The following is a 12,772-nucleotide window of genomic DNA, read 5'->3' as shown; positions in this document are numbered from 1 at the left end:
TAAAGGCGTGCGCCACCACTGCCCAGCTGTTGCCCGCTCTTTAAAGCTAAGTGGAAACAGTTTCAGGCCTGCTGCTTGAGGAAGCTGGCTGTTCTTGGCTGGGACCTGAAACCAGCCCCAACAATGTCCAAGTGCCCTGGGTATGACTTTGAGCCATCTCCAGAGAAGGAAGTGACAATTGTGGCTCCCCAGTCGGTTAGGACACAGCCTCTCTTTGTCCTGGTAACACATGGTGACACTCCACTCTGAGGCTGGGCTCCCCTCTCCCTGCCTCATCTGGGTGACTACCCCATAGGACAGCCACAGGATAGTCGCTAGCACCTCCCGCAGACCTCTTTGTGGGAACGTGAAGAAAGGGCCTTTGGTAGATTCCTGGCTTTCCTTTGGGGCTATTTGCTGAAAGTTCAGTGTTTCTTGGTTGGCTTTACCTCATGTTTATAAGATTAGCTACTATTCTTCAGGTAAAATACCCATGTTGTGGTATGCATACCATAACACAGGCACAGTTGCATGCCTGACTGTGAGTAGGGGGATGGGGTGGGGAATCCTGGATAGTGTTCTATCCCTGGAAAGTGTCCCTCCCTCTTCCTCAGACCCAGTCACTTTCTGCGACCCATAAAAATCCAGGTAAAAATTACAATATAAAAATGGTTTTTCTTCTCAATCTTATAAAGTCTGACTGCCTTTTCCAGGGGTAGGTCTGTTTCTTTGCTGTTCTATCATCTTGAGAGCACAGACTAACACTTACCAAATGAGGCAACTCTTGGCCCACACTAAGGCTCTTCTGGGCTCCAGCACTCTTAAGTTATTTTAAGAATTCTCACTTGGCCTTTAGCACCCCCAGGGAAGTGGGTGTGGATAATGCCATGGCCAGCAGGGGGCACTGTTGAGGTCGGTGCCTTTCCAACCACAGGTTCGCATTAAGTTGCTCATAGTATTTAAGATGCTAAATGTTTTAATCAAAATAAGCACTGATCTTAAATATGAAGATGAGATTTTTTTTCCACAGGAAAATTTCTTTTTCATAATTCTTTTACAGGCTTTATCCTGATGGTAGCATAGAGAGAATGGTTGAGTATTTAGCTTGTGTTCCTCTTTCCTCTGCCAGCTGTTAGGGTAACTTGTAAAAAGCGATTCAGTGGACAGAAGAGGTTCGGGGGGAAGGGGATAGCGGAGTGAGGCGGAGCACTGTCCCCTGCCTAGCATGGGAGGAAAGGAAAGTCTAGCATCTAGTGTACCACCAGTGTTAATGCACTATAAAACCGTAACCAAAATAAATGTCTTACCTTACAAAGGAGTCTGGTGTGTGTTTCCCTTTGTATGTTTGGGATTTTTATGTGTGCTTTTTCTAACGGCTGTGGTGGTGCTGTTGTTAGTTTTGAGATAGGATCTCAGGTAGCCCAGGCTGGCCTCAAACTCCAACTGTAGCCAAGGTTGGCCTTGAACTTCTGACTGCCTGCCCCTTCTCCTGCCCCTGCCTCTGTCTCTGCCTGCAAGTGCTAGGATTCAATGCATATGCCACCACACCAGTACAGCCTTTTTCTAACATTTAAAAATAATCACCTAGGGGGCCGGAAAGATAGTTCTAGGTAAGAGTACATACTGCTCTTTGTAGAACCTGAGTTTAGTTCCCACACCTGTACTGGGTGACTCTAGGTCCAGAGGACCTGGAACTTCTGGCCTCCACGGGCATCTGCACTTAGCACTTACTCACATACAGATACACACATAATTAAAAACAAAATGAAGCCTTTTGTACTGGCTGGTTTTGTGTCAACTTTTCACAAGCTGGAGTTATCACAGAGAAAGGAGCTTCAGTTGAGGAAATGCTTCCATGAGATCCAGCTGTAAGGCATTTTCTCATTTAGTGATCAAGGAGGGAGGGCCCATTGTGGGTGGTACAATCCCTAGGCTGGTAGTCTTGGGTTCTATAAGAGAGCAGGCTGAGCAAGCCAGGGGAAGCAAGCCAGTAAGGAACATCCCTTCATGGTCTCTGCATCAGCTCCTGCTTCCTGACCTGCTTGAGTTCCAGTCCTGATTTCTTTTGGTGGTGAACAGCAGTGTGGAAGTATACGCTGAATAAACCCTTTCCTCCCCAACTTACTTCTTGGTCATGATGTTTGTGCAGGAATAGAAACGCTGACTAAGACAAATTGGTAGCAGGGGTGGGGTATTCCTGTGACAACCTGACTGTTTTGGGGAGGACTGAGGAAGGACTTTGGAACTTTGCCCTAGAAGATCCATTTGGTGTTAAGAGTTCTTGTGTAGGAGCTTGGAAGATAATGTTGAGTGCAGAAGATGGAGGCCTGGCTTGGGGAATTTCAGAGAGAAGATTAAAGACTCTTATCGGGGCTGTTGCTATTTTGATTGTGAAGATTCTGTGGTTTTGGTTAGCTGGGGCTGAAGAATCAGCCGTGATAACAAGATACCAGAACTACTGAAGTGAAACCTTTGCATTACTGGGACTATTGATGCTGGTTAGCTGGAGCTAAGAAACTAGAGGTAAGAAGAGACCAGCATCACTGAGGTGACATCTTCTAGGAAGTGTTTTCTGAGAGCACAGAGGCTGTGTTCCAGAGATAGCCAAAGTTGTACCTTGTGCTGTAGCAGGACTTGGTAATGTATAAGAGTCACCCAGGTGGTACTGGTTTTGAAGGCATGAAGGAGTCATGAAGAGCAGCTGAGGCTCAGCACAGTGAGAAGCTGTGGAAGGCCATTGGTGAAGGTGCAGCCTCAGTTGCAACTGATGGCCCAAGACTGAAGGAGTCATGCAAAGGAGTTGAACATTCTTGGCACCATGAAGAGAGCCTATGGGAGGCTATTGGTGAGGCCTGGTTACAGCAGAAGACAGCAGTATTTTGGAGATGCCAGTGCCATGAGATGACCACCAAGAACAGCAGCAGCAGTGGAGTACAGGCATCTGGAGCCTAGAAGACAAGGTGTGTGCTACAAAGGGCAAAGCTGGAGAAGTGACCCAAGCCCTTGGAGGAATCCAGAAAATCCTGAGTGGATCTCAGACATTGGGCAGTTGGAGTTTGGGACTGTGCCCTGATATTTTTCCCTCTTGAAGGAACAAAGTATTTTAGTGGAGCCCACAATTAAGAGACTTTTAATTGTAAAAAGACTTTGAATTTTAAAAGAGATTGGATATTTTAGAGGATTGAAATTTTAAGAATTTGCAAAGACTGTGGGACTTTTAAAGTTATTTAGATCTTGGGGATGAATAAGAAAGTAAGGGTTGAGGCTTAATCGTGATGTGTTTGTGTGTCAAGTTGACAAGGGTCAATTGTACTGGCTGGTTTTGTGTCAACTTGACACAAGCTGGAGTTATCACAGAGAAAGGAGCTTCAGTTGAGGAAATGCCTCCATGAGATCCAGCTGTAAGGCATTTTCTCATTTAGTGATCAAGGGGGAAGGGCCCCTTGTGGGGTGGTACCATCTCTAGGCTGGTAGTCTTGGGTTCTATAAGAGAGCAGGCTGAATAAGCCAGGGGAAGCAAGCCAGTAAGGAACATCCCTCCATGGCCTCTGCATCAGTTCCTGCTTCCTGATCTGCTTGAGTTCGAGTCCTGACTTCCTTTGGTGATGAACAGCAATATGGAAGTGTAAGCTGAATAAACCCTTTCCTCCTCAACTTGCTTCTTGGTCATGATGTTTGTGCAGGAATAGAAACCTTTAAAGAAAGACCTAAAACTTAGCCCTTGGAGGTACCATTCTGGAAAGATGGGATACTGTGTAAATCCATTTCATGATGTTCTGGCTAAGATAAGACTTATAGAAACAGAAAAAAACTCAGTGTGTGCTAGGAGTTGGGATGGGTAGTGGGGAGCACAGGGAACTTGGGAAGTAAAAATTCTTTGCAGGACACTAATGAAGGACACATACCAGTCATTGTGCCCATGTACTGGACAACTCCAGGGAATTATGCTGGGTGAAAAGAAATGGCCCCAGGTATTGGCTGCATTGGTTGCATCTGTGTAACATTTTTTAAAATTGAAAAATGATGTAAATCAAGGTTAGATTAGTGGTTGCTGTCAGCTGAGAAGTGGGCTGAGCCATGTGGACATCTTCATCAGAGAGCAGCAGAATGGACTATAGTGGCACATACCGATAATCTCCACACCTGGAAGGTGATCAAGGCTAGCCTCAGCCTGTAGTTCATGAGACCCTGTTTCAAAAACTTTAATAAAGCAATAATGAAAAAGACATCAAGGCAGATGCTTGGGGCCAGAGAAGTGTTCTTTATCTTAACTGTGGTGGTGGGTAGGCGAATCTCCTGGTAAAATTGTGTAGAAGCAGATGTATGAGCATGTGCCATGGTAGCGTGAGTATGGGTAGATGTGAGTGTGTTGGTGCACTGCATGTCCTGGCTGTGGTGCTGACAGACACCTTTGGTGAGCTGTTACCGTGGAGGGGAAATGGGTAGGAGGTACATAGCACCCCTCTGAATTATTTCCAGTAGTTGTCAATTACAGTTATATCAAAATATAAAAAAAGTGATTAAAAAAAAACCTATCCAGGTGTGGTGGTGTGGACCTGTGACTACAGCACTTGGAAAGCTGAAGCAGGAGGATGGCGAGTTTGAAGGTAGCTGGGGTTGTACAGCAAAACCATCCCCAAACCAAAAAACAAATCCATTAAGTCACACAAGAATGTTTACAGAAGCCTTGCTGAAAACAGGGGGCCAGAAATGCTCTAAACTGCAGTCAACAGGGGTCCACTGAGACCCTGGGGCTTGACTCCAGCTTAACCTTGAGAAATGATAAGGTTTTTGTGTTGAGTAAATGCATTGATCACTGACTTAACCTCAAAAGAAGAAAAAGAAAAAATAACAACAATCAAACCAACCAACCAAACAAACAAAAACCCCAAAACAGAAGGCAGGCACCACAGCAGGCTCTCAGAGCCATCCTGTGAAAGGGCAGAGCTACCCATTGGCCAAGGAGGATCCAGACAGACAGGCCGTTAAGCTCAGTTTCTCTGTATACTCTCTTTTCCTGTTGACACTACTTCAATTACAGATAACGAGTAAACAAAATCTGGAGCCTGACCACTTTCTGGTTGCTTGATTTTTCCCACTATGTCCAGCAGGTGGCAGAAGTGGTTCAAGGACGGGTCCCATCTCTGCTTAAGATAGCGAGCATCATCTCCCATCAGCAGATGGTGCTGTGAGAACCATTCTGCGTGCTCACAGAACCCAGGGCCGGGAGCTGCCCTCTCCCAAGTCTGGAGCAACAGGACAGCTTTCTGGCCCAGACAGGGTTAACAGTCCACATTCCAGAGCAGGGGAAAAGGAGACTGGAGGTCACAGACAAAAGGGCCAGCTTCTAACAACACCACAGCTCTGGTAGGAGAGATAGATCACCCCCAACAATGGCCACAGCTGGTTTTGTCTGCCCCGAAGGAAACTGACTTAGGAAGCAGGTATCGGAGCCCCCTTCCTGAGGGGGCTTCTGTCTGCCTTGTAAAGCTGTCAGAGCAGCTGCCCTGATGTGCGGGTGACAGAAGATGAAAAGGAGGATGCAGGCAGATCGCATTGCCACAGATGGACAGGCCACTTACAAGTTGAGGCAGGTGGCAGAGCCTTGCAGAAGCTCTGCAGGTGGATGACACTGATTCATTGCCCAGTTAGCATACCAAGGAGAGGTGGACCACAGCCTTCTTCATAGCCTTCCTCCAGGGCTGGGGCGTCCTCCAACACTGCCTCAGTGCAGCTTCCGCCAGCCCCTCCTTTTCTTGCACCTCAGGTGTGAACCCTCCCTCCTCCTCCCTGTGGCACAGCTGTCCTGCTATTACAGGCTGAGCATTGGATTTCTTTGTGTTTAGATGGACCTGAGATGGCTTTCTGAAACTCACCTGTGTGTGTGTGTGTGTGTGTGTGTGTGTGTGTGCGTGTGCGTGTGCGTGTGCGTGTGCGTGTGTGTGTGTGTGCGTGTGTGTGTGTGTGTGTGTGTGTGTGTACCTGCCTTGGATCTTTCATCTAGGACCCAAAGCTGTTTATGATAATATAATGAGAGGCTGAGGAGATGACATGGTAAGAGTGCATGCTGTATAAGCATGAAGACCTGAGTTCGAATCCCCAGCACCCATGTGGAAAAGTAGCCTTATAACCCAAGGGTTGGGGGGAAAGGCAGGTGGATCCTGGGAACTCACTGGCCAGCTAGCCAGCCTAACCCTAAGTGTCTCAGTCAGAGATCCTGTCTCAGGGAACTTGGGAGAGGGACTGAGGAAAACACACTTCAGGTCTCCCATGCACCCACACAGACACATGTACCACACGCATGGGGTGGGGGGCATGTAATAAGCTAAGAAATTATGAGGGAAATGACTTTTGCTAAGAAATGAAATTCCATGTTGGCCTCAGGCCTGGCCAGGGAAGAAACTGCCGTTGGCACACCAGCCTATAAGTCACCATGAGTTCCCTGGCAAAAAAATCACATGTGATGAATCCCAGGTCCCTCTTGCCTGGTGGCTGTGCCCTCTACCTCTCCTACTGGCTTTGAAGAGAAATCCAAGAGAAGCTTCCTTGGTTAGAATCATTGGTGCTGAGCAATATGGAGTTGGGGTCAATGGGATTCCTGTAAAAGCATCCTTCCCAGGGCTGGGTCATAGTTCAATGGTAGGATGCTTGCATAGCAAGCATGAGACCCTAGGTTAGATTCCCCAGAACACCCCCCCAACAAAAAACAAGGGCATCTTCTGCCTCTGGGTGGGGAGTCTGGGGAGCAAACGCCTTCAATTGAGACCATTAACTGGGGTAACAAATGACCTTGGCTAGAGGAATTTGGTCAGCTAGACTCTGCCTTCTGTAGAAGCCCCACTTGTTTCCTTTGTTAAGCTGGCCCACAGTTTGTTTTGAGAATGCCTGAGGGGCCCAGGGAGCCAGACAATTAAAAAGCCAAGCTCATTTTGATATCTGAAAACCACAGCCTTCTGCCCGTGGGAGGTGCTGGGAGAGCTGGCTCTGTCCCGGCCTCACCAACCTCCGCCCCCCACCCCCACTCCTCGGGTCACCTGGGAGTGCCAGCAGCAATTTGGAAGTTTGCTGAGTTTGAGAAGTCTTGGGGAGGGCTGGTGCTGAGCACACCCCTTTCCCCCGTGGGGAGGAGGGCAAGGAAACATGGGACCAGCCCTGTTCCAGCCCGTCCTTATTGGCTGGCACAAGGCAGAGGGGGCTTTAAAAAGGCGACCGTATCTAGGCTGGGGACTGGAGCCCGTGCTACAGACCGAGTGCTCTCCTCCACCTGGCACCATGCAGCTCTCTCGAGCCCCATGCCTCATCTGTCTGCTCGTACACGCTGCCTTCTGTGCTGTAGAGGGCCAGGGGTGGCAAGGCTTCAAGAACGATGCCACGGAAATCATCCCCGGGCTTGGAGAGTACCCCGGACCCCCTCAGGAACTGGAGAACAACCAGACCATGAACCGGGCGGAGAATGGGGGCAGACCTCCCCACCATCCCTATGACACCAAAGGTATGGGATGGAAAAGCACGTTATCATAGGGGACCTAGGAGGTGACTGGGGTGGCTTTAGCATCTTCTTTGGAGGTATGTGTGGGTGGTTAGCCTCTGCCACATCAGGGGAAGGGATGGATTTGCCTGGAAGAATGCTAGCACAGTGTTAGAACCTGGAGGACAGGGTTGGGGGGGGGGGCTGGCAATGAGCAGGTAGGGCAAGGTGGAGGCTGAGGTCAGCCGAAGCTGGCATTAACACAGGTGTGTGCTGTGTTCTTGTATGATGGTTCGGAAAATCTCCTGAGGATGAGGACACAGGTCAGATCTAGCTGCTGACCAGTGGGAAGGTGATGGTGAGGCTGGTAGCACCTGCTGGATGCCAGATGGCTGTACTAGATCCTATGTGACCACCCCATGAGGTAAAGAAGGCCCTAGCTTGAAGATGGAGAAACCGATAAAGCCACCTGGGAGTAGGAAATGCTGAGCCTGGAAGCTGGGTTGATCTAAATGCAAGGAGACAATCCTAGATTGGTTTTGGGTGGGAACCTGAAGCCAGGAAGAATCCCTTTTATTCTCCTTGCCCACGGTCTGCCCAATGTGCCCGGTGGGCTAGCATTAAAGGAACAGGATTTGTAGGTACGGTGTGTAGCATGTGACATGAGGGGCGGCTAGTGAATGGGCACACGTGACATTATCTGCCCTGAGCTTGCACCCTGACCCCTGCTTTGCCTCATTCCTGAGGATAGCAGAGCCTGTGGAGGCAGAGCCTGCACAGAGGGGCGCCTGGGGGGAGTCAAGCACGGAGCTGGCAGCAATGAATGGGGTGCGGTGGCTGCAGCTGGAGGGACACTCCAGAAAGATGACCTTGCTGGTCACCATTTGTGTGGGAGGAGAGCTCATTTTCCAGGTTGCTACCACACTGTCCCTCCCAATAAGGTACGAGGGGAAAGGGCCACCCCCAGGGAGCATGCAATGCAGTCACTTTTTTTTTTTTTTTTTTGGCAGAGGAAGTGCTTGACCTAAGAGCACTATTCTTGGAAAGCCCCAAAACTAGTCCTTCCCTGGGCAAACAGGCCACCCCCACATACCACCTCTGCAGGCGTGAGTAAATTAAGCCAGCCACAGGAGGGTGGCAAGGCCTATACCTCCCCTGCTGTACCTCCTCTCTGGAGTGAAGGTGGGTCCTGGCCTCTGCCCCTCTGGTTTTGGTCCTGGGACTTTTTTTTTTTTTTTAATTTATGTCTTTTTGGTCCTGACACCATGAAATCTTTGGAGGTGGACAGGACCCACATACGGATTTGTTAATCTAAGCTCATAGGGTTAGGGCTAGGGTTAGGGTTGGGGTTGGGGTTAGGGTTGGGGTTGGGGTTGGGGTTGGGGTTAGGGTTAGGAGACATAGCCTGAGCATGTATAGGAGTGAAGGCCAGGCACCAGACCTAGAAGGTATGGCTGGGCATCCAACTCAATCTCCATTCCTTGAGAACAGCCAGCCAGTCAGATCCAGTCAGCAATGAGTTACCATCTCAAGGTACATATAACAAGAGAGCAGGTGCTAAACAAATGCTTATGGCAGCAGAAGCTGTAGGTTTGGGATCAGAACTTGGACCTGCTGCTAAGTAAGTAGCTAGTGAAGAGATAGGCCCCCTACGGGCCTCCGCCCCGCCCCCACCCATCCCCAACCTGGGGTCCTATAACAAATCACTTTCACCCTTGTGGGTGCCAGAAAGTGCTGGTATCCTAGGTAGGGGTGGCAAGCAGCCCAGCCCTGCCTCTGGGGCAAGTTCTTTTCTCAGCCTGGACCTGTGATAATGAGGGGGTTGGACATGCTGCCTTTGGTCGCTTTCAAGTCTAATGAATTCTTATCCCTAACACCTGCCCTTCTACCCGCTCCTCCACAGCAGCTGTCCTGATTTATTGCCTTCAATTAACCTCCACTCCTTTCTCCATCTCCTGGGACCCCGCCCCTGCCCCAGTGTCTGGTAAAAAGAGTTTAGGAGGGACCAGGGCTAGGTGTGGCTGGAGGGTACCAGGCAGGGCTGGGGCTGGGGACCTGAACTGGAAGAATGCTTGGTTAGAAGGCACGAAGCCTTGGATGGGATTTCTAGTACCAGGGAGGTGGAGATAGGCGCTAAGAAATTCAAGACCATCCTCAACTACACAGCCAGTTTGACATCAGCCAGGGCTACATAAAGACCCCAGTCTCAAAAGCTGCTAGTTTTGATTCTGTGTCACATAGTGCCCCGTGTCATAGTGGATGAAGTCGTTGAATCCTGGAGCAACCTATTTTACGGATGTGGGGAAGAGCAACTTTTAAGTACCCTGCCCACAGATCACATAGAAAGTAAATGACAGAGCGCCAGTGTTTTGTTTTATCCCCGGGTTCCAAGGAAACATCAGAGAGAGCAGCCAGGGCGCGATCTCCCTGCTCTCCTCAAGCCCCCAAAGTACCCGGTGCCTCCTTCCTATAATCCACGCAGATTCGAAAGCTCAGGGCAGGTTTGGAAAAAGAGGGAGGGGTGAAAGGAGCAGGCCAGCCTGGCCTAGGCTGCAGCCCGTCACGCATCCCTCTCCCCGCAGACGTGTCGGAGTACAGCTGCCGCGAGCTGCACTACACCCGCTTCGTGACGGACGGCCCGTGCCGCAGCGCCAAGCCGGTCACCGAGTTGGTGTGCTCGGGCCAGTGCGGCCCCGCGCGGCTGCAGCCCAACGCCATCGGACGCGTGAAGTGGTGGCGCCCGAATGGACCCGATTTCCGCTGCATCCCGGATCGCTACCGGGCGCAGCGGGTACAGCTGCTGTGCCCCGGGGGCGCGGCGCCGCGCGCGCGCAAGGTGCGTCTGGTGGCCTCGTGCAAGTGCAAGCGCCTCACCCGCTTCCACAACCAGTCGGAGCTCAAGGACTTCGGGCCCGAGACCGCGCGGCCGCAGAAGGGTCGCAAGCCGCGGCCCCGCGCCCGGGGAGCCAAAGCCAACCAAGCTGAGCTGGAGAACGCCTACTAGAGGGCGTCCACGCAGACGCAGCCCCCGCGCTATCCGACTTCAGTGTAAAGCCTGCAGCCCAGGCCAGGAGTGCCAAACTTTCCAGACCGTGCGGAGTCCCCAGCCCGTACAGACCGCTCGCCCTCCTGCCTACTGCGGGGGTGGGGGCTGGGGGGCGGGGTTGGGGGGTGGGGTTCCCTCAGGCCAGGAGAGGGGGCTTGAGTCCCAGACTGAGCCACTCTGCCTAGCCCGGGGTGGGAGGGGATGAGTCTTTCTACCCTCCCTGGACCCCTACAGGGACAAGGCAATGCTTCCACCTTAAAGGGAAGGGAGTGTGGCACGAAGGACCTGGGACTGGTTATGGAAGTACAGTAAGATCTACTCCCTCCACCCAGTGTAAAGCCTGCGCGGGCAAGAACACGAACACAGCACTAGATAGGGTTTCTGACCCTGACCTGGCCACTGAGTGTGAGGGTGGGTTCTGTGGTTCCCTTTTGGTACCGTCTCCTTTGTAAAATAGGGACCGGATGAGATCAGACTTCTGCTGACATTCCAATGATTGGGGTGCTCCCATGTAGGCAGGTGAGAGAGAGGAGGAGAGGGGTGGGGGTAGAGGAGAGATTGTGGTGGGCACCGCTTAGAAGAAGCTGTGGGTTCCCAGCCTGCCCTTCCCCAGATGTTCGGCTTCCTCCATTCTCAAATCCTTATCTGCGATAGGGAAGGCCAGGGTCCGAGAGATGATGGAAGGGACAGAAATCACACTCCTGCCCACCCCACCCCCCAAGATCAGTGTCCCGCCCCCAGCTGCCTTGCCATATTTTAACAGAACAGCTTAAGGTCGTTGGAGGAAACTGGGCTTGCCAGTCACCTCCCATCCCTGTCCCTTGCCAGGACACCTCCTCCCGCCTGCCACCCACGGACACACTTCTGTCTAGAAACAGAGCTTCTTCACACTGGCCTCTGAGAAGGCACATCTTACAATAAAAAGAATAATGCGGGGGAGGAGGGTGTGCGCAAGTGTTGTACATATGCTGAGAGGCTGTCAGGCGCCACAACGCCACCCACAATCTTTTTGTAAATCATTTCCAGACACCTCTTACTTTCTGTGTAGATTTTAATTGTTAAAAGGGGAGGGAGGAGAATGTTTGTAACAGAAGCACATGGAGGGGGTGGGAAGCCCTTGGGGCTGGGCTGGTGGGTTTGGAGAACTTTCCATGTGAGACTCATCCACAAGACTGAAAGCCACGGTGTTTTTTTTTTTAAAAAGAGTTCAGTGACATATTTATTTTCTCATTTAAGTTATTTATGCCAACATTTTTCTTGTAGAGAAAGGCAGTGTTAATACGGCTTTGTGAAGCACAAGTGTGGTTTTTTGGCGACCAGAGGCATTGTTAATAAAGACAATGAATCTTGAGAAGGAGGATGTGGTCTTGTTTTGTCAACCACACACAATGTCCCCGCTGTCATCTTACTCCCCTTGGTCACAGGACCCAAACCTTGAGGACACCTCCGACTGCTCTCTGGTAACCCTTGTGGCAATTATGTGTTTGTTTCCTTTGAAAAGTCACATTCAACCTTTCCCTTGCAAACCTGGCTCTCATTCCTCTGTTGAGTCATCGTCACACCCTCACCCCAGCCTCCCTTTTGCAGACCACTCTCCACACTGTCTTCCAAAAGTGCCGGTTTCACAGAGCCACTCCCCTGCTCCAGGTCATCCCATTGCTCCTCCTTGCCCCAGACCCTTCTCCCGTTAAGGTGTTCTTCTCATCTCCCACTCTGTCAAGCCCTCCTACTGACTCCCAGTGGCCCTGCAGATATCCCTGTCCCTTCAGTTAGCTGACTCAAAATCCATCCCTTTCTTATGGTTCATGGAACTTTCGCTTGCCCCTGAACCTTCCAGGACTGTCCCAATGTCTGATGTGTTCTCTCTCGTGTGATGTCCCACCCCACTATTCGGTTGCTAATTCTAGGTCTTCTCTTGTTCATTCATTCATTTATTCATGGGATATTGTCTAGTCTGGCCACCCCTGCTTAATACTGGGATAAATGCAAAGCCAAGTACAATTGAGGATCAGTTCATCACTGGGCCAAGCTTTTTCAAAATATGAATTTTACACCTTTCCTATAAAAGTGTAAAAGCCTTCCAAAGCAGAGGCAATGCCTGGCTCTTCCTTCAACATCAGGGCTCCCGCTTTTTGGGTCTGGTGGGGGAGTGCATACCATTAACCCAACACTTGGGTGGTGAAAGCAAGATGATTGGGAGTTCAAGGCCAACTTGGGCTATAGGAGGCTCTGTCTCAACTTCTCCTTCCTTCTTCCAGGTTTTGTTTTTGTTTTTGTTT

At 50.6% G+C, this 12,772-nt stretch overlaps 1 protein-coding gene across 1 annotated transcript; it reads left to right on the top strand.

Annotated features, from left to right (window-relative positions):
- Positions 1-7,210: 7,210 nt before the first annotated feature.
- On the top strand, positions 7,211-11,845 carry Sost (sclerostin). Its single transcript, XM_031352567.1, has 2 exons — positions 7,211-7,471; positions 10,030-11,845. The coding sequence occupies exons 1-2, from the start codon at positions 7,252-7,254 to the stop codon at positions 10,449-10,451; spliced, it is 642 nt and encodes a 213-aa protein (XP_031208427.1). The 5' UTR covers positions 7,211-7,251; the 3' UTR covers positions 10,452-11,845.
- The last annotated feature ends 927 nt before the right edge of the window (positions 11,846-12,772 follow it).

This window comes from Mastomys coucha, unplaced genomic scaffold (assembly GCF_008632895.1).
Source record: "Mastomys coucha isolate ucsf_1 unplaced genomic scaffold, UCSF_Mcou_1 pScaffold5, whole genome shotgun sequence".
NCBI classification, from domain to species: domain Eukaryota; kingdom Metazoa; phylum Chordata; class Mammalia; order Rodentia; family Muridae; genus Mastomys; species Mastomys coucha.
Note: the sequence above shows the minus strand (reverse complement) of the source record. Positions and strands in the feature narration are given on the sequence as shown.

Coding starts and splice junctions, on each gene's coding strand:
- Sost (XM_031352567.1), top strand. CDS start 7,252: ATGCAGCTCTCTCGAGCCCCATGCCTCATCTGTCTGCTCGTACACGCT. Junction 7,472..10,029: donor CCATCCCTATGACACCAAAG/GTATGGGATGGA, acceptor CTCTCCCCGCAG/ACGTGTCGGAGTACAGCTGC.